Source organism: Erinaceus europaeus, chromosome 17, assembly GCF_950295315.1.
Source record: "Erinaceus europaeus chromosome 17, mEriEur2.1, whole genome shotgun sequence".
NCBI lineage: Eukaryota > Metazoa > Chordata > Mammalia > Eulipotyphla > Erinaceidae > Erinaceus > Erinaceus europaeus.
Genome location: NC_080178.1, coordinates 68,275,466 through 68,296,568, shown reverse-complemented (window position 1 = coordinate 68,296,568; position 21,103 = coordinate 68,275,466). Strand labels below are relative to the sequence as shown.

The 21,103-nt window shown below is 40.9% G+C and overlaps 1 protein-coding gene across 4 annotated transcripts in view; it reads right to left on the bottom strand.

Annotated features, from left to right (window-relative positions):
- SYT9 (synaptotagmin 9) overlaps positions 1 to 21,103 on the bottom strand; it is a 307,624-nt gene that overhangs the window by 111,892 nt on the left and 174,629 nt on the right. For all 4 annotated transcript variants that reach the window (XM_060176973.1, XM_060176971.1, XM_060176974.1 and 1 more), the window contains exons 2-3: positions 15,958 to 16,309; positions 6,453 to 6,999 (exon numbers count right to left, since the gene is read on the bottom strand). In XM_060176973.1, the coding sequence (XP_060032956.1) occupies positions 6,453 to 6,999; positions 15,958 to 16,309 (899 nt within the window). The remainder of the gene's footprint in view (positions 1 to 6,452; positions 7,000 to 15,957; positions 16,310 to 21,103) is intronic.

Here is a 21,103-nt window from a genome sequence, read left to right as displayed (position 1 = left end):
GGTGTCTATCTTTCTCTTCCCCTCTCTGTCTTCCCCTCCTATCTCAATTTCTCTCTGTCCTAACCAACAACAACAACAATGACAATAACAACAACAAGGGCAACAAAATGGGAAAAATGGCCTCCAGGAGCATTAGATTTGCAGTGCAGGCATAGTAAATAGTAACTCCAATAGTCACAATGAGGTAAGTAAACCAATTTCAATTGCTAAGCATCAATTATTTGCAGAATAGACTAAAAGTAATAATTACATCTTGTGCAAGACAGTTACATTTGAAATATGAGGATGCAGGGAAATTGGTAACTAAAAGACCAAAACAAGCAAACTAAACTAAATGGAACCTTGAAGTTATATGAACATTATATCCTGCTACTTTACTGAATTTACTACTTCTAGTAGCTTTTTTGGAGGAGTCTTTGGATATATTATCTAGATATGTTATCAAGACCTCAGCAATTACTGAGTCTCTGACCACTTCCGGCCTCAAATTCAACTTTATCTTACTAACTGCTCCAAAGCTCTGACAGTCAAACTCAACTCAATTTATCAATTTCAGGTTAATCCCCCCCACAGAAAAAAAATATGGCCTAATCCTTTAGGAGCCCAATTTTAAAATGAGAAAAAGGATATAAAAGTATTACTTTTAGCAGGTCTGAGAAGCTGTCTGGTCTCCACCTATGGCCCAGAAACCTTCTTCAGTGACCATTTCCAAGGAGCCTCACTCAGGGAAAGTGTGGGGAACTCTCATATGAATCACCCTCTCCTCATCCTGTTAGTCTCCTCTCCCGTTCTTAAGCTTAGGATATAGGTTCCTATTTTGCTTTCGAATCCATCTATAGTACCTGTATGTCTATGATTCTGTTCATCTGCTAATCTGTCTCATATGCCTGAAAAGAAGCTTGAAAGCTAGAGGGAGGTTCTGTCTCTGCCCCAGCAATGAGCACAACTGCCACATCCTCCCAAACCACCAATGCACTCCTTCCCCAAGTGTTGACATTCCCCAGCTGCTAGAGTTGGGCTAGATACTCTCCTTGCAGAGATGTATTATCTTACTTCAGTAATTTAGAGGTTTAATTACACTATCCTTTTTTCTTTCACACTGAACAACTGGTACTTTTCTCCTTAGTAGGAAGGTTTTAGAATTAGTTTTATTTGATTGTTAACATTTGTAAAACTCATAATCTCTTTGGAAAAATAAAGAACAAAGTTTTAAAAGATTAGTTTATGGCGTTAGTTCTGAATTACACTTCCTTCCCACAAAATCACTCCCTGGAGTCTCACCAGATTAGGCCCTCATACAGAGCTTCATTTAATCAACAACACCGTATTAATTTTTACACTCACAAACAAAATTCTAGAGGCTGGAATTTTTAGAGGCACTAGTCTACATTCCAGACATGGTGCTAGCAGCTGGAGAGATGGCTCACAGAGCAGAGCACATGCCTTACTATGTGTTTGGGGCCTGGGTTCAAAACCCACAACCATACTCTCTCTCCTTTTGTCTTTTTTTAAAATTATTTATTTATTTTTGCCTCCAGGGTTATTGCTGGGACTCGGTGCCTGCACTACGAATCCACTGCTCCTGGAGGCACTTTTTCCCCATTTGTTGCCTTTGTTATCAATGTTGTTGTTATTGCTGTTGCTGTTGTTGTTGGATAGGGCAGAGAGAAATGGTAAGAGGAGGGAAAGACAGAGAGCGAGTGAAAGACACCTGCAGACCTGCTTCACCACCTGTGAAGTGACCCCCCTGCAGATGGGGATCTGTGGGCTCGAACCAGGATCCTTACACCAGTCCTTGCGCTTCACGCCACGTGCATTTAACCTGCTGCGCTACCACCCAGACTCCTCTCTTTTTGTCTTTATCTCTCTTTGTTTATCTCAATGAAAAAGGTCTAAGATGTGAAATCACATTATGTTCCAGGCCCCTAACTCCAGGAGTGGGGGTGGGGGGGCTGAGAGAAAACATAAATGGCTTCTGTATCCACAGCATTATCTGAAGGGAGGAAAAACATGTGATGTGTGATTAATTCTGGAAGAAAATACAAGAAAAATTCTCCTAGGTCAGGTCTCAGAGAAGAGTTCTCTCAGGCTGGGGGCAGGTGTAGCACATCACCCAGTAGATCACATCACATCTTTCTCTGTCTCAATGTTTTCCTTCTCTCTCTCTCTCTTATAACTATTTATTTAATTTGATAGGACAGCGAGAAGTTGAGAGTGAGGGGGAATAGAGCAGAGAGAGAGAGACAGACACCTATAGCCACACCCTGGTGGCAAAAAGAGAAGAAACAAAAAAGTAAAAAGAGTTCTCTGAAGTACTATTTACACTAGGGTCTAACAGTTTTGCAGGAGCTGGTCAGGAAAGAGGGTAAAGAGAAGCACACTAGAATGTTCAATAATTTTAAGATACCGTCTCATGAACGGACTGGGCTGTTAACTTAGTCCTAACTACCACTTGGCAATTATTTAGCTATATGACTCTGCATGAATCTCCTATGACCCTTCAACTATATTTTACCTATGTATTTTAGATTATGGGTTTTTAAAGTCTTTTTTTTTTGGGGGGGTGTATTCGAGCACAGGGCAAACATGTAGTAAATATAGGGTATTATTTGGTTAGGACAAGTAAAGACTGCTTTTTTTTTTTTTTACATAGGCTTTGAACAATATAGAGCACAGTATTTTCAGCAGTAGGATGTTCACAGAAATATCTATAGAGTGGCTGGGCAGTAGTGCACTAGGTTAAGTGCACATGACACAAAGCGCAAGGACCAGCACAAGGATCCCAGTTCCAGCCCCTGGCTCCCCACCTGCAGGGGGGTCCCTTTATAGGCAGTGAAGCAGGTCTGCAGGTATCTATCTTTTTCTCCCCCTCCCTGTCTTCCCCTCCCTCTCTCGATGTCTCTCTGTCCTATTCAACAACAGCAATGGCAACAATAACAACAACAACAAAGGCAACAAAATGGGGCAAATGGCTTCCAGGAGCAGTGGATTTGTAGTGCAGGCACCGAGTCCTAGTGATAACCCTAGAGGCAAAAAAAAAAAAAAAATGCCTACAGGTAAAACTACAAGTTTACAAAATTACTTTTCATGTATAGCAGAAATGGTCAAACGGAATGGAAATTCAGTTGAAAGAAACAAGTAAACATTAAATTAAAAAGGTAACTGCTGAGCTTAAATAGAGACATGTAGGGCTTTCTGATAGTTCAGAGCATTTGGGACCTACTTTAGGACAAAGCTGGATAAAGCAGGAGTCCTGAAAATGAAGTGTCATTTCTTTAAAGGATGGATAAAATAAAACATCTGTCTTTTATAAGGAGATAACTAAAATAGGCCTACTAGCTGTCTATAAAATGGAGACCCCCGCAACTGTTCATCTGCACTATTCCAGCCTTTAGGTTCATGATTAGCCAACAATTTGTTTGGCTTTATATGTTAATTCTTTTTTCAGCCACCAGATTCCAGATGCTAACATGATGCCGACCAGACTTCCCTGGGCAGACAACCCCACCAGTGTGTCCTAGAGCCCCACTTCCCCAGAGGTTTGCCCCACTAGGGAAAGAGAGAGAGTATGGATCGACCTGTCAATGCCCATGTTCAGCGAGGAAGCAATTACAGAATCCAGACCTTCCACCTTCTGCATCCCACAATGACCTTGGGTCCATACTCCCAGAGGGTTAAAGAATAGGAAAGCTATCAGGGGAGGGGATGGGATACAGAGTTCTGGTGGTGGGAATTGTGTGCAGTTGTACCCCTCTTATCCTCTGATTTTTGTCAGTGTTTCCTTTTTATAAATAAAAAATAATAATAAAATAAATAAAAGTAGACACTGAGGAAACATCCTGCTTGGAACTGGCTGTAGGTAAAACTAAGAGAAAAAGTCTTGTCAGTTTTTTTTTCTTTCCGTATTTTTTAAATTTAAATTTATTTATTTGATAGGACAGAGAGAAATCAAGAGGGAAGGGAAGATAGAAAGGAAGAGAGACACCTACAGCACTGCTTCAGCCCTTGTAAAACTTGCCCTTGCAGATGGGCTTGGGAGCTTGAACTTGGTCCTTGCACATAGTAAGTGTGCACTCAGCCAGATGCAACGTGACCCGGCTTCTCTCTGCCAGTTTTTAAAAAAGGATTACTATTTGTTATTAATAGTATGTTACAAGATTGTAAGATCACAATGTATAGTTCCACTCTCTGCCACTTTTTAACCATTAATAGAACTTTGCACTGAAATAGAGTCATTATATCCATTCTACCTTTGTTGTCTGAAACCCACGGAGTTCAAATTTTAGCTTAATGTGATTCTGTGGTGGTAGCTCACCTCAACACCTCGGAGAAATACTAAGAAATAACTTCTTCTAAAGAAGTGCATTTAAGGGAGTTGGGCTGTAGCGCAGCGGGTTAAGCGCAGGTGGCGCAAAGCACAAGGACCGGCATAAGGATCCCGGTTCGAGCCCCGGCTCCCCACCTGCAGGGGAGTCACTTCACAGGCGGTGAAGCAGGTCTGCAGGTGTCTATCTTTCTCTCCTCCTCTCTGTCTTCCCCTCCTGTCTCCATTTCTCTCTGTCCAATCCAACAATGACGACAACAACAATAATAACTACAACAATAAAACAACAAGGGCAACAAAAGGGAATAAATAACATAAAAAATTAAAAAAAAAAAAAGAAGAAGTGCATTTAAAGTCAAATGTTTGGACATCTTCTACCAAAAAAGCCCCAAGCTTAGAATCAGAAATAGCTTAGAATCAGAAATAGCTAAATACAAGAGACAACCAGGCCTGGTATGTTAGACACACATGCCAACCAGAGAAATAGCTGCAAAGATTATAACTACCTGAATTACAAACAACAGACTATAAAATGATATATATATATATATATATATATGACAGTAAAAATAATTTTAAAAGCAACTGAAATTATGTTGATGATAAAGGAAAGAAAGAGAGAAAGAAGGAAAGGAGAGGAGAGGAGAGGCGAGGGGAAAGGAAGGGAGGGGAGGGGAAGGAAGCTGAGCACATTACTATATGCAAGGACCCAGGTTCAAGACCCACTCCTTGCCTGCAAGGTGAGAGCTTCACAAGCAGTGCTGCAGGTGTATTTCTTTCTCTCTCCTTCTTTATCTTCCTCAATCCTCTCAATTTTTCTTGAACTATGAAATAAAATAAACAATTTAAAGAAAAAAAAAGGGGGGGGGAATGTCCACAGGGGAGCAGTGGATTCATAGTGCCAGTACCAATCTCAGTGACAACCCTGGTGACAATAAAAATAAATAAAATAAATCAATTTTAAAAAGACCCCTGCGGAAACAGCAAGCAGCAGTTTTATAGATGGACATGGACAAAAGTATATAACTGAGAATTTTCCAGAAGTGATAAAAAGAGAATCTCAGAATCAAGAGTCCCAATAAATCTCAGTCAGGAAAAATAAAAATGGTCCTTACCTAGCAATTATTATAATTAAACTATATAACAGGAAATCGATTTTTGACATCAATAAGACAGAAGAGAGAAAACTGACTTCTCACAAACAACTAAAAGTCAAAAGACTGTGGAATGACAGGGCCACAATAGCAAAATCAGAATAACTAAGAATTGATATCCACCCACCCCCAATTTTTATAACCAGAAGGACAGTCTTCTAGGAGCAATAACAAAATAAAGACATATTCAAGAGCTGTAACTTATGGTTGAAGGTTATGGATTACGGATACGCTGGTTCCTACCTGCAAGAGTAGAGCTTTTCGAGTGGTGAAGCAGGGTTGCAGGTGTCTCTCTGTCTCTCTCCCTCTCTACCACCCCCTTTCCTCTCGATTTCTGTCTGTCTTTATTCAATAAGTAAAGATAAAACAAAACAAAAATTTGAAAAAGATAAGAATGAGATCTTTTCTTTTTTTTGACTAGATCATCACTCATTTCTAGCTGCTGATGGTGTCAGGAACTGAGCCGGGGGCATCTAGCATGCATACACTATATCTTACCACTAAGCCATTCCATGGCCCAAGAAAGCTCATCTTAGTTTGAAGAAAAAATAGACAAAACCCAAGGCCTCTAAATGTACTGAACAGGGAAAAAAATGGAAGGTATTCTGCTTAGTATATATTACATATAACTAATTCTATAAATCAACAATTATCTAGATTCTACCCCAGATAAAGGATCTACAAGAAAGTAAATCACATGTATCACCCATGAATAGATGCAGAAGATGCTCACTGAAGTTAACAGCATAAAAAGGAAGTAATATAACTAGTTCACATCATAATAGGAATATGTTTGGCTTACAATTAGGAAACTGATAATATAACTGACCAAAATAGCAGACTAAATTTAAGGGGATCAGAATCCTCATAAGATCATAACATTCAATGAAACAAATAAGGTATAAGCAGTATGTTTTCATGATGACTAAGAAGCCCCTTCCATCCCACAAAATGAAAAAAATGGTTGAACTTACATTGGTGACGTATTCGATATCCTTCCAAAGGATGCACTCCCTGGGGAAGTCAGCCAAGTCCAAGAAGTGATCCACCACCACTTGGCCAATTAAGTCATGGCGAGAAAACCTATCAAAGTCATACACAGAAAAGTGGAGCTTCCGTGCTTCAAGGTCATTGTAGGGAACAGGAAACAAAAATACTTCATCGAACACAGGGTTCAGGGTCTTTCTGTGAACTTTAGTCTGATGTTTTGTTTTCCGATCAGGAAGCAAATAAATTTTGACATAAGGATCTGAAGTCCCAGAAAAATCCTTGGCAGGCAAATTGACAGCTTTGTGAATCTTCACTATGAGCTGCTCTAAGTCACAGTCATATTTTAAAATGAAGTTCAGTTTCCCACAGGCTTTGCTGTTACTCCTTCTCCCATCATCATTATCCAAAGACCTCTGCTTATATAATTCTGGTTTAATTCGGCCAATTCCAGTCAACTGCTCCTGTTTTTGAAGCTGCTGGATATTGAAGTCAGGGTTTGACAGGTTGAGTTGCCTTCGGATTGAATTATGCCTTAAGTGAAGAGCAAGAGAGAATAAAGTTATAACCTCATTAACTACAGGTGTTTCTGAAACTTGTGCCTGAGATGCAGGTAGGCTGTCAGGCTCTAAGAGTTTAGGTTTTCTGGATCACTCCCGCCCCTTTGGACTAAATTCAAAATACTCATTAACGGAAGTAAACTGCTCTTCAAAGGCTTGAAGCTCAAAACAGTCTTGGTATCAGGTATATGGAGTTACTAACACATAACATCGAACCTTTAAAGATTTAATACACATTTTAAATTAAAATGCCGTTGGAGAGCAGTTTACACAACTGCTGAAAAAGAAAGATTTGCACAAACTGATTTAAGAAAACATATTCAACATATCCTGAAACTGATGCATCAAAGTTGTCTTGAGAAAAATTTTCCTCCACACTGTTCAGACTTTCTTGTCACTAGCTTTATAGTGATGGAAAATTCTTTTTAATGTTTAAATGAAATAATTTCATCACTAGAACACAGTTTTGCTCTTGTGTGAATGTATATGATAGGATGTGTCTTCTTGCAGTGTTGGCTTTGACAGCTACAAGTGGCATCTCAGTGACTGTGCTTGTATTAGACCGCTTGGGTAATTAATAATGACCAGGAGGAAGGCTTTTAATTCTGCAATAAACACAAAGGGTATAAAGATGACAGTAAGCTACTATAAATGTCTTTGGGTATTCAGTTGGAGACTGGAAACTGATTATTGGCAAGTTAAATGTTTGTTCACAGAAACTACTTTTTCTCTATAAGCTTATTTATTTAGGTAAGAAGTTTCCCAGAAAATCTCTTTGTAACATGTTTCATCAGTCTGAGTTTTTATAAACTGGAGAACAAATCATTTATACATGGCTTTTTTTTTTTAGGTTATTTTTGTTTGTTTTCAGCTCAAAGTTTAGAATTTCTCTCAATAACCTCACTCTTACCTGTTTTTTTTCCCCACTTGCGTTATCACCAGGGTTCCATGCCTGCACTTTTCTGACACTCCCAGTGGACTTTTTTTTTCTTTTAATAAAGTATGAGATAAAGAAAGGGAGAAAGAGACGGAGAGCTAGAGGAAGACACAGAGAAAAGAGAGACCACAGCAATGCTCCAGGACTCCAGAAGTCTTCCTTGTGTAGGTGGTCTCAGTTGGTGGCTGAGTTCTTGAGTATAGTCGTGTGTGTGCTATTACCAAGCCCTCAATAACATTAATTAAAACAGTGTCTCTTAACCAAAAGCAGAAAGTGAACAGTTAGGCTGTGTCTGAAGGATTGGTACGTGGACCTATTAGTGAGGCAGCACACACCTTTCAGTTGGGTCTTCTTCTCCATTCTTAGTAATATTCAGTGTTCTTTTTTTAATTGGATAGAGACAGAAATTGAGAGGGGAGGAGTGGATAGACAGAGAGAGAGAGAGAGAGAGACACCTGCAGACTTGCTTCACCACTTGTGAAGCTTCCCCTCTGCAGGTGGGGACCAGGGACTCGAACATGGATCCATGTGCACTTAACCAGGTACACCGCTGCCTGGCCCCAACTTTGTGAAATAAATACATAAAAATCAAACTAATAGGCTCTAAAAACTGTTTGAAATCATTCTGTATTGTCATACAGATGTTGGACATCTCTCATCATCCTAAAACACTAGTCACTGATCACTAGTCACTACGAGACCCAAGATCGCATCACAGTCACCACTTCTGTCACATGCCGCACAGTACACTGCAGGCAGAAACACCCAGGCACGTGTGGACAAAGACGCTGCTGCCTTGGAACGTTGCTGCTGTGAGATTTTAATTTCCTATAGGGGAACCCACAATCCTAAGTTTTCTCTAAGCCTTTTCACTTGTCTTGAGGAGGAGGAGAAATGGAAGCTGCTGTCAATGAGCCTAAAAATGGCTCTGTAAACAAGTACACCTGGATCATTTCCTTGACCAGATGCAGAGCCTCCAGAGTCCTAGAAGAAAGGCTTTAATCTTATTTCACTGGGGCCGCTAGGCAACAAAGCCAGGCAGGGTAGGCAGCAAGCAGCCAACCCTGCACAGAGACCATAAAAAACTGGCAACGGCTCTTGATTTCTTTGCTACTGATTTTCCATGCTGGATTTATATTAGAGTCCTACTTGGTTCCTGAATTAGTTTCCACTTACAATGTATGCGGTCTAGTTACTGATGTTGTTTAAGTGTTCCCCTCAAGACCTGCTGGATAGGCAGCTTCCCTGGAGTCAACATCTGTGATGGAAAAGCAGGTTGGTGTCTACACTAACCTCATGGCTGCCACTTTTCTCATGAGGTTGGCGAAGCCCATCAAGTTCATTCGAGTATTGGCTTTAGATGCATCAGAGTAACACTTTGACATAACCCTGACCTGTAGTACTAAGTCTGCCATGTAAAATTTAATTTAAACGCACTAATTTGGCTGCTTAGCAATGAGATATACTCTAGTTTGCCTGTGCATTTTTCCTTCCTTCCTTCCTTCCTTCCTTCCTTCCTTCTTTCTTTCTCTTTCTTTTTTTCTTCTTTTTTTGCCACCAGAGTTACTGCTGGGGGGTTTGTATCTGCATGACCCCACTATTTCTGGAGGCTACTTTTTCTTCCCTCTAAATAAAGGGTAAGAGCTAGAAAGAAGGGGAGACACCACAGCAGAGCTCCACTGCTGGGGAAGCTCTCCTCCACAGACTTTCGCATGTGGTGGCCAGAGTTCAGAGGTGGGTCCTTGTGCATGATGACACAAGTGACATGAGTACTCTACCAGGTAAGCCAACTGCCAGCCCCTTATGTTTACATTTTCAAAGACGTGAACTATGAAGAGAAGTAAGTCCTACATGCTCTCCTTTTCCTAACCACAACGAATTGCCAGGAGGCAGAAGAAGTAGATCGGGGAGGACTTTGTGGAGATATTTGAACCTCAAAGAACAAAACAAGGCCCCATTTCCTCAGAACACAACTGCACAAGGCTGGCAAAATAGCTCAGTTAGATAATATCATATACTGCTTTGCCACAGTGTGCAGCCCAGGCATGTGAGCTGAGTCTCCCCACCACAGTGAAGGAAGCTTTGGAGCTGTGGTCTATTTCACTCTCTCTGCTTTCTCTGTCTCTAAAAAAAGAAAGAAAAGAACACAATTGTACAGGACGCCTTCATTCAAAATCCTAATATAGTTCATAATATTTAAAAAATCAGTCACAGATAGGAATATTATGATCTTCTATTACTAATCTACCCTAATATATTATATTTCTTTCTTGCTTGCTTTTTGCTTCCAGGTTTATTGTTGGGGCTTGGTGCCTGCACTACAAACCTACTGTTCCTCGAGGCCATTTTTTCCCTTTTGCTGCCCTGGTTTATTGGTGTTGTTATTATTGTTGTTGTTATTGCTGTCGTTCTTGGATAGGACAGACAGAAATTGAGAGAGGAGGGGAAGACAGAAAAGGGGAGAGAAAGATAGACACCTGCAGACCTGCTTTCACTGCTTGTGAAGCGACACCCCCTGCAGCCGGGGAACTGGGGACTCAAACTGGAATCCCTAGGCTGGTTCTTCCACTTCGCTCCATGTGCACTTAACCCACTGTGCTACCACCTGGCCCCCAATATACTCTAATATTTTATATGACCTGTTACATTTCAGCACCTACCCATCTCCTCCCCCCTCAGCCTCATTTAAAACCGCACTTACTATTGAGAAAGCAGACTTAAAGTAGATAGTAAAAACTGTAACAAGTCAAGACAGTTCTCATTCCTGAGGCTCTCTTTAAAATGTGTTTTCTTGCAGAAAGGAGTTAGTGGAATTGGGGGTGGATGGATGGGGTAGCTAAAGAAGCTCAGAACAGCCAGGGAGCCAAGACAATTCATACCCTCTCTGCATAACATATGCAGCTCTCTGGACTGAGAGATGAGAAGGCAGTGCAGGAAGGCTGCCCTGGGGACATGAAGTTGAGGAGAGGAAATGGGAAATCAATATTCCACAGCTCTGGTAGGCTACTCAAATGGAGGAGAGAAGAAAAGACAGGTCAATAGCAAGAAAAAAAATATAAGGAACAGAATGCTGTGACTTGGCTCCTCTCAACCAGATGAGGCGGCTCTAAAGTGGTCACGAGGTATTCCTTGAGTGCAGTAAACTACAGGCACCCCAGGTCGAGAGTTTCAGTGACACTAAGTGGCACAGAGGGATGTGTGCCTAAAGCAGGTAGTCCTCTAAAGAGATCTAGAGAGCCCTGCATTTGGATGCTCTTAGGACTCGGTGGGAGGGAAGGATGGTTTCCAAAGACTTTACGTGATAAGGAATGAAGAGAGTTTCCTCAGTGTGGGCAGATGTCATTTTTCTACTGTGGAGAGACAGGGAAAAGAACTTAAAGACTGGACAGACCAGAACAGGAAGACCGGTGGTGGTGGTGGGGAACCAGAAATAGTCTAAGTTCCAAGATGAATAACAAAAATCTGTAAGACAGAAACCTTAACACATGACATAGCCTGACCATGTGTGGCTGTGAAATCAAACCCATGAAATCTTGTAATTCTGTAAAACTCTGTTAAATCACTAATTAAAAAAAAAGGAGAAAGAGGGGAGAAAATATCACCATTAACAAAAAACATGCATGTCTGAAGGTCTTCTGAGTCTTGTGCTAAATTTTGCACGTAAGGGTCAGCAGAAGCAGGAGTCTGGACATCAGTGAGATTTCCTTCCTCTCCTTTCCCCAAAAGCAAAAGAGCCAGTTCCAACATTCCACCATAAGTCCCCAAACAAAGCCCTGATCTCTGCACTACCCCCACAAAAGACAAGTGTCTCCACTGGATCTTAAGAAGGAGGAGGGGGCAGACAATTCATCAAATGTGAACGTGCAAAGCAATTACATGAAGTAGAAGGCACAGAAAGGCAAAACCTAGTCACCACCTTCAAGGGAATGGCAGGCAAGAGAGGTGAGGAGTTGGTGGAAAACTAACTGAAAAAGCAGGGCAAAAAGAGTCTAAGAGCCAAGGAAGCACAGCAGAAGAATGAAAGTCTTGAAGGTCATGGAGAAGGTGTGTAGTATACATCCTGAGAATTAGCCTTTCTTTTTTGTAATGCAAGTGTTCAGTTTTAATGCTAGGCATTCAATTCAAAGATGCCTAGCTCAAATAAACATGCTGCTAGCCAGAAGGCTAGATAGTCAATTCCCACGAAGGCGCCTTTGTTTTACAGATTCTGGTTGAATGAGATAACTACCAACTGAGGCCAATTAATGTCTTTTCTTTTTTCCATTTTTTTTTTGCCTCCAGAGTTATTGCTGGGGCTTAGTACCTGCACCATGAATCCACTGCTCCTGGAGGCCATTTTCCCCCCTTTGTTACCCTTGTTGTTGTAGCCTTGTTGTGGTTATTATTGTTATTATTGATGTCCTTCGTTGTTGGATAGGACAGAGAGAAATAGAGAGAGGAGGGGAAGACAGAGAGGGGGAAAGAAAGACAGACACCTGCAGACCTGCTTCACCGCCTGTGAAGCGACTCCCCTGGAGGTAGGGAGCTGGGGGCTCAAACTGGGATCCTTATGCTGGTCATTGCACTTTGCGCCACGTGCGGTTAACCCGCTGCGCTACCGTCCGAACCCCTAATTTCTGTTTTCTTTCTGACTCCCTATTCTGAGTCCTGTGTTCTCCTTTTATGGTTGAAATTCACAAATAAAATCCATAATCCTTAGACTCCCTCTTCTGATCCCAAGGAAGGCAGAACCCCAAGGTCTACACCCACTCTTTCTCTTTCTACCCCCTCCTCTATTCCTCACGTCCAGCCCTCACACAGTCTAGTTGAGCTGTGTAATTTCCAAGTCTTTTCATTTTTTTTTTTTTTTTTAACTAGAGCACTGTTCAGCTCTGGCTTATGGTGGTGTGGGGAGTCAGACCTGGGACTTTGGAACCGCAAGCTCAAGAGTTTCTTTGCATAACCATTATGCTATCTACCCCCTAACTTCCAAGTCTTTTAAGTAGTAATTCTCTATTTCCCCCCAAAGTTTACTGATGATTACTGCTGAAGGGTATACTGCAATCACAATAACCACAAGGACTAGTCCTGCCATATTGGTTCTCCATAGCTTGAGAAAACACACACACAGGGAGAGAGAGAGAGAGAGAGAGATGAGAGAGAGAGAAAGAGAGAGAACTTGAGTCTGCTTATTTAGTTTGGTTCCATACTTATCAACCTCTGGTGATCTATATTGCAGTTAGCGAGTTTAGTCACATCTTAGCTCTCAGATCTCCAGCACGTTGGCATCTCCAGCTCTTCTGCCTGGTGTCTACTCCTTGCCTATGCCCATGACATCTCCCATTTCAGGCTCTGTGTAAAAATCCCCAGCATCCTTTCTACTCCTGTTATTTCCTGTGCAGCCATGGATGGGTGTATGCTCTCCTACCTTCTTCATCTCAGTGATCTCATCTCAGAAGTGAGATCTTGCTTATATATCTCTTGGTTCACGGGCACCAGTGCTAACAAAGCTCCAGGACCCAAGGAGAGGAAAGAGAAGGGGTAAATTGTGGTTTCAGAACCATCACAGGTTTCTCTGCTAAGTGCTATTCAAGACAGGGAAATTTGAGGGCCAAGAGATAGCTCACCCAGTACCATTCACAAAGACCTGGGTTCAAGCCCCTCCCGCACCCCAGGGGAGCACTATATAAAAGGGAAGCTTCTCAAGGGGTAGAGAAGTGTTGTGATGTCTCTTCTCCTTTTCTCTATGTCTCTCCCTCTCTGTGTATCATCTGCTAGCTGAAAGAATAAAATAAAATACAGTAAAACAGAATAAAATAGTCCACTGGGAATAAAGAAGTCACACAAGTAGAAAACCCCAGCAAAGACTTGGCTAGAAAGAAAAAAACTTTAAAAAATGAGTGGGTGAGACTGTCTCTAAGACTTTATGAAAACTATGGTGGTTATTGTTGGGGGGGGGGCGAACGGAACTCTGGTGGTGGGTGTGGTATGAAAATATATCTCTCTAATTGTTTATTTTTTTAAAACCATTAGTAAATCACTAACAACATAAAGGGGAACAAGAAAAAAAGAAAGACAAAAGAAAGATGTTAAAGACAAAAAAGAAGTGAAAGCATGATGAGAATTTGGTTCAATTTTTCTGGTTTGCCAGTAAAAAGTCTCTCTCTCTCTCTCTCTTTCTCTCTCTCTCTCTGTGTATGTGTATTCATAGCAAAAATCCTGGATAAGTGGAAAAATCACACACCACTCTTACTATCTATGCCATGAGACAAAGCTGTTTTTCCCAGACATGTCCCATAAACTAGGCTGGCAGCTATTTAGGTAAGAATTTTCTAACTGGATAAAGATACAAATGACAATCATTAGGTCAAATGTAGCTGAAAATAATAATTTTTTCTTAGAGTAATTTAGATATTACTAAGCTTGATTTTGGACATCAGAAGAAAAATTTTAATTGTGTGACTGTAAAACTAAAATAAAACTAAGTGTAAAATTCACTTTACAGAGCTATTCCTTGACCATCGTCTTCTTATTTTTTTCCTTTCTATCCAACTTACACAAGTCCGTGGTAAAGCTATCAGTTTTTATTTTCAAATGCAATATATTTCTGTAGGTTCAGAGTACTTGTATACTTAGATATTTTTTTTTCTGAAATACTATAGTAACTATAATAACACGATTGTTACCGGTTTATTAGAAGTATGGCAGAATGCTTAGATTAATAATCTAATAAAGACATAGTACCGTCACCCTCTATGACAGAATCCAGATCAGAAAAATTAGCACGCAGAGTAAAACCACAGAGAAGATAATTTTGACACTCTATTTAACAGGCTAGTTACTTATGTGCTGAAAGGACTTTATTATGAGTCTGCACCGCTGTACCAACTCTGTGGCGGCATCAGAATTCCAGTTATATTTAAGTCTTAAATCCCAAAAGAAATCCCAGTGATAAAATCAGGATTTCTTCTAAATCAAATGGTAAATAACCATCCATTTCCTCACAGAGGAATAGTTTAGGTTTAGCTCTTTGATTCAGAAATAGAAATGATGCTAAAATAGGTTTCTGAAAAAAGTTATAAACTGCCATATTCCATCTCAATGTGAATGAGCAGAGCCTCTAGGATAAACTTGATTAATAAAAAAAAAGAGCAAAAATCATATTTCTGTTTCTAGATAATTAAAAAAAAGATTTAAAAAGTTACCCCCAAACCCTGTTGATGCTTTCTTAATAAAGGTGCATGTAATTTGTCTGGCTATCACTCAAGAAAATATTTCCACTTAAATAAAAAAAAAAAAGCTGCTTCCTAAGTCTTTTTCCTGACATCTTGTACTGAAAGTGAGTTTACTTCAGTGCTGCAGAGTTGCTGTTGAACCTCAGTCACCCTTATGAAACATCTAAGTTTTAAGAGAGGCCATTCTCAATACCAGAAACACTAAAAGCAAAATGGCAGCTCTCTGCTTTTGAACTTTACTAGACACCACCCTGTGCAGAGTACATGAGGCACATGCCTTTGTTTCATTCCAGAAAGCAGCTTATTCATGTCATACACATAAGTAAAGTCATCTGACTTCAGTCAGGCTCTGGCGTTGGTTGAACCATGGTTGTAACCCTGACCTGGAGCAAACCAACGTTCCATGGCCAGACTTCTAGAGCGCCTCCAATGCTATGACTATGTTACTTAAGCTCCTTGATTTTAAGGTTCTTCTGTGAAGAAAGAAAGGATGCACTATACACATGGTTATAAGATATAATAAAACAGTGCGTAGAAAGTTCTTAGGCAGTGCTTGCCTTGCTAAGTCTTAACATTGTTAACTATTTAAATTATAGACTAAGAAGAGACTCAGAAGAGTTGAGGAACCTAAGTAGAGTATAAGTATCACTCAGTTTCTCCCTATTTATAGCTCTGATGTCTGAAGGCTGACAGGAACATGAGTAATCAACATCATTATTCCCAAGAGAGAGAAATGGGGGGGTCTTGCCTTGTATTCTGAAAGGAGCAGGACATTACTGACCTAACTGATGAGGTTGGTTCTGTGACTTGGCGCTGAACCCGGACGCCATGGGCACAGTTCTCCTGTCCCCCAGTCTGGGTTGAGAGGGGAATGTCTGGGGAGGTGTGGCTGATCTTCATGGAGGAGTCAGGGCAAGGGGTGGGAGGGTCTAGAAAGCCCTCACTGTTCTCCTGCTCATTGGTCTCTGTGTCCGTGTAGTTAAGAGGCTCTTGATTGTTGTCTTTGCTACCAGAGAACAGGCCTCGTTCTCGCCATGGAACCCAGCAGAGTTTCCAAGACACGAAGAGGGATACACCAAAGAGAGCGAGGCCACAGGCAGTGACCACAAGGGTCAGCAGGCTCACTGAAATATCTGCAAAGAAAACAAAGACAAAGGTCAGTCTGGTTGTTCCTCCTATACCCACCCACCCATCACCTGGTGTGGACACAATGAATCTCTCATCCAGTCATTCCTCAGGAGCCAAATGCAGATGGACAGGATGGGATATACTACCTGGGTCACCATATTCATAGGGACAATGAGAATTCAGATAATACAGCTCAGAGAAGGTAACATGTAGGCAATCTTTACAAATAATAACTAGCTGGCTACATCAGGTGTTGGGGGATAGAGGTGGGAGGCACAGGAGATGGCTCGCCTGTTAAAACACCCTTTACGGTACATTGAGAGCCCGGGTTTGAAACCCCAGCCACCACATGACAGCGTCTGCATGGGAGAATCTTCATAAATGGAGCAGTGCTGATGTCTGCCCCCTTCCCCTCCCCCCTTCTCCCTTTCTCTCTCTCTTTTTCCCCACTCTCTCCCCCCCTCCCCAAATGCCCTCGCTACAGCCCAGGGCAATGCAGTGTCCAGTGGCTATGTTCTAAACTCTAGAACAAAGCCCAACACTCTTCAGCTCCAGTCCCATCTTCAGGCTGGGGCATCAATCTGAAGTCATCCCTCTCATTGTGGAGGCTGTCTGCATCTTATTTTTTACAAGGGCTCCTACCTGCCTTTGATAAAAGCCACTAGACTTTGAAGCAGCAAGGACTGTCCCCAGGTTTTGCCTTACTGTCCATCATTAATATTCGCATTGCCTCAGCCTACATTTCCTGACTGTTTAGTACTAGGCTAGGCTTTGGATGTGCAACAGAAAACATGGTAGACATGTTCCATCCTCTCATACACTTGTATTCTAGTGAAAGAGAAAATCAGAAAGTATTTAATTTAGAGGCTATTTAATAGTCACAATTGCAACTATTCACAGCAGGCAGACAGTCCATGATATGAGACAACTCGTATTCCTGTGAGATATGTATGTGAATCCCCCCTGCAAGTCACTTTATGGACAGAAGCAAGCTGACCACCTACCACCCATTCTCTTTTCAGCATGACTCTGAAGGCACTTGATCATTCTTGCAAAAATGATAAAACAGTTCTTCTTGAAAAGTTGCTCTTGACAGAAAACTGTCTGCCGGGATTGATAATGAATCTACCATGTCTCCTGTAAGCCTCCCCATCAGTCTCTGTCCTTCTAGTGAAGCAATTATTTTATCTCTGCTTGGAAACACTGGGGTTCCCATTTTAACACTGATGACAGCTCAATATTTGCTAATGTTCACTGTTTTTCAGATGGGGTAGGCAAACTACGTAATAATGAGAAACAAGGATGGTCCCATTACCCTACTAGTGGTCCAGTACCTTTGAAGAATTTCTGGAATTGGGGAGCTAGGCGGTGGTGCACCTGGTTAAATTCACATAGTACCAAGCACAAGAATCTGTTTAAGGATCTGAGTTTGAGTCCTTGGCTCCCCACCTGCAAGGGGGTTGCTTCACAAGCAGCAGAGCAGGTCTGCAGGTGTCTATCTTTCTTTCTCCCTCTCTATTCCCTCTTCTCAATTTCTCTCTGTCCTATCCAATAAAATAGAAGGAAAAAAAATGGCTGCCAGGAGCAGTGGATTTGTAGAGCCAGCACTGAACCCCTGGAGGCAAAAAAAAAAAAAAAAGAATTTCTGGAATCGCTTTGAAGAAATCAACCAATGCTGTAACGTCCAATCCAATCCAGGCAAACAGACACTAAGGGAAATATATGTATATACATACAGAGACCGGTATTTGTGGTATATTTTTAAATTAAAATAAAAAAATCATTACATCAAGAATAATAATGACTTAAATAATAATTACCTAATGAATAGGAAAGTTCAGTGTGTCCTTTTGTTTTAGAATCAAAAGAATAACCAGATGGTGATACTGGGATAAAAGGAGACAGACAGCAAGCTATTTCTGATCCAGATGCCTGGGAGTCTTACTGCGTTGAGGTGACTGTTCTTAACACTCTGCCCAGAGTCTGTGGTGGAATGCACCCTTCTCAATGCACCCTTCTCGGGGAGAATGCTGAGACAAATGCTCTCAAAGTAGGCCTCTCTTCAGTGGGATGTTAGGCCTAGCCATGGGACATGATATGGTGTCACAGCATTCTGGATGCCAGATGCAATACACTACACTTTGAGATATATCAGGCATCTCAGTTAGATACCTATCACTATAAAGAATCGTGACAAGCCTAAAGACCTGTTTGGGAATGGCAAATATTCATATATTGCATATGAATAGAAGGGTGATAGTTGCCTTGCAAAACTGTAAAGGTTCTGGAAGAACACATAAACAGACAGTGAAAGAAAAGTCATGACGCAAGTGGGCTAATCCAGCAGTTCAAAAGAGGCTAGTCAGGCTGAACTAGCAGAATTAATGTCTCCTGACATAAAACTGAATTTATGCAAGGTGCAAAATAACTCATATTCTCAATGAGATTTTTAAATAATGGCTAACAGTAAGAAGGATTAATGTGACCAGTAACCAGAATCAGATACTTCTAAGATCATACTGAAGCAAAGTGTAATATCCCCAGAATTTCACACTCAGACACATTATTACAAGAGGAAATGAAATATGTTTTTAGCACCTAGTGATTCAAAAAATATACAATTTGTGTACTTTCTTTTACATAAAACCCAAGGAAACAAGCACAAGGCTATTTCAGGTCAAAGAACTCAAGAAGGAAAGGGCATCCTATATACAATACATGCTTTACATGCTAGGTATCACAAGTATGTTCTCAACTCCCAGAATCAAATAAGAGACAACACAGAGAAGATGTAAGTATATTTTAGAACAGAATGTGCAAGTTTTCAACTGTAATAATTTAAAATGAGTAGAAAAGATGTCAAAAATTAAGAAGTTTAAAGAAGCAAGAAGGTGCAAGATAGGTGATAGCTTGCCTTCCCAAATGAAGAAGTTCTAGATACTGCTGATCCACTTGCTCTCATTGTGGATCAACAAGGGTAGGGAATGTTCCATTCTCCGAAGGGAGCTTGGACAACATACTCTACCTACTACCCAAGGAAGATGGGTCCTGAAATTAGTGCAGCATGGAATGTTCCTAGCTGTGACCACAGAAGGTGAGCTCAGACCTACAGGGATGCAGAGGTTACATAGGCCCCTGTGCTGAATATGGGCCTCAGATCAAATTGATGGGGTTTACAGTTAACAATATTTATAGACTTTTCCCATTTTGGGGAGCTACTCTCTGCCCTGATCCAGCTTTCTGGTCCTTTTTCTATCCACGACATCATCTCCCCAGACAATAACCTGGGTCCACCTGCATACTAGATGTCAGGTGCAGGCAAAACTAGCAAAGTCATGTGCCCCTTGGAAAATATACCTAAAATAGACCTACTAGCTTTTTCCAAAACAGAGACCCCAAATATTCATCTGCAATATTCCAGCCTTTACCTTCATGATTAGTCCAACACTTTATTCTGCTTTATATGTTAACTCTTTTTCAGCCACCAGGTTCCAGATGCTAGCAGGATGCCAACCTGACTTCCCTAGGCAGACAACCCCACCATGTGTCTTGGAGCTCTGCCTCCCGAGATCCCTGCTCCACAAGGGAAAGAGAGAGACAGGCTGGGAGTATGGATCGACCTGTCAATGCCCATGTTCATCGGGGAAGCTATTACAGAAGCCAGACCTTCCACCTTCTGCACCTCATAATAACCCTGGGTCCATACTCCCAGAGGGATAAAGAATAGGAAAGCTATCAGGGGAGGGGATTTGGATATGGAACTCTGAGGGTGGTCATTTTGTAAATGTACCCTTCTGATCCCATAGTTTTGTCAATATTTCCACTTTATAAATAAAAATTAAAAAAAGAAATTGCGAGCAGAGAGGTGAGTGAGGAATAGAGATGGAGAGATAAATATACCTGCAAACCTACTTCACCACTTGTGAAGCTATGTATGCAGGTGGGGAGTGGGACACTGAATCTGCATCCTGTTCATAGTAATGTGTGTATTCAACTGGGTGCGTGGTACCCTCTCAGCCCCCAAATCTTTCACTTCTACAATATTTGTATAAAGAATGAGTGTTACTTACAAAAAAATGAAAAATATTTGTAACCCACCATAGTACAGTTCTGTACAATCTGGCGAACTTATGTCTGCAATTTCAAAGCATTTAAGGAAAGTCACAATTAAACTCAGGATTATAATGCACAAATTAATGAAAATCACAGTAATCATTACAATAATGGTACTCTCTGTCCCCCAGCAGTTCTCCTTATAAGTCAAACCTATACAAGAAATCAATTCTTGTCTATTCATCTTTGTTCAGACTTCCAGAAACATGAACAGAGTATCAGAAGACTGACAAAGACTAACAATTTTCACTTGGGTAAACCAATGTTATACATATGACTCACTGCTATACTTATTTTGTACAGGCAAGGATATTTTATCACTCCAAACAAATGGATTTCCCTTAAAAAATACACTATATTCAGTTTTATCAATAAAACCATTACAACATCCTTATTCTTTCAAATTGCTTCAGACTTGTCAGAACTTTGCAATGAGTAAATAGGTAACAAAGGCTGGAACCCAGTATCCTTGCCCCATTCATGTCAGTCCTGCCCCAATTCTACTTTCTTTCTCTTCCTCCCTTTCATTCATTCATTTATTCATTCTTCTTTTTTTGTTTTGTTTTAATTTGGTACCAGTTATTATTGAGGTCAGTATTTGCATATATGATAAATCCACCACTCCTGGTGACCATTTTATCTTTTTTTATATAGGACAGACAGAAAGGAACCTAAGTTCAACCCCC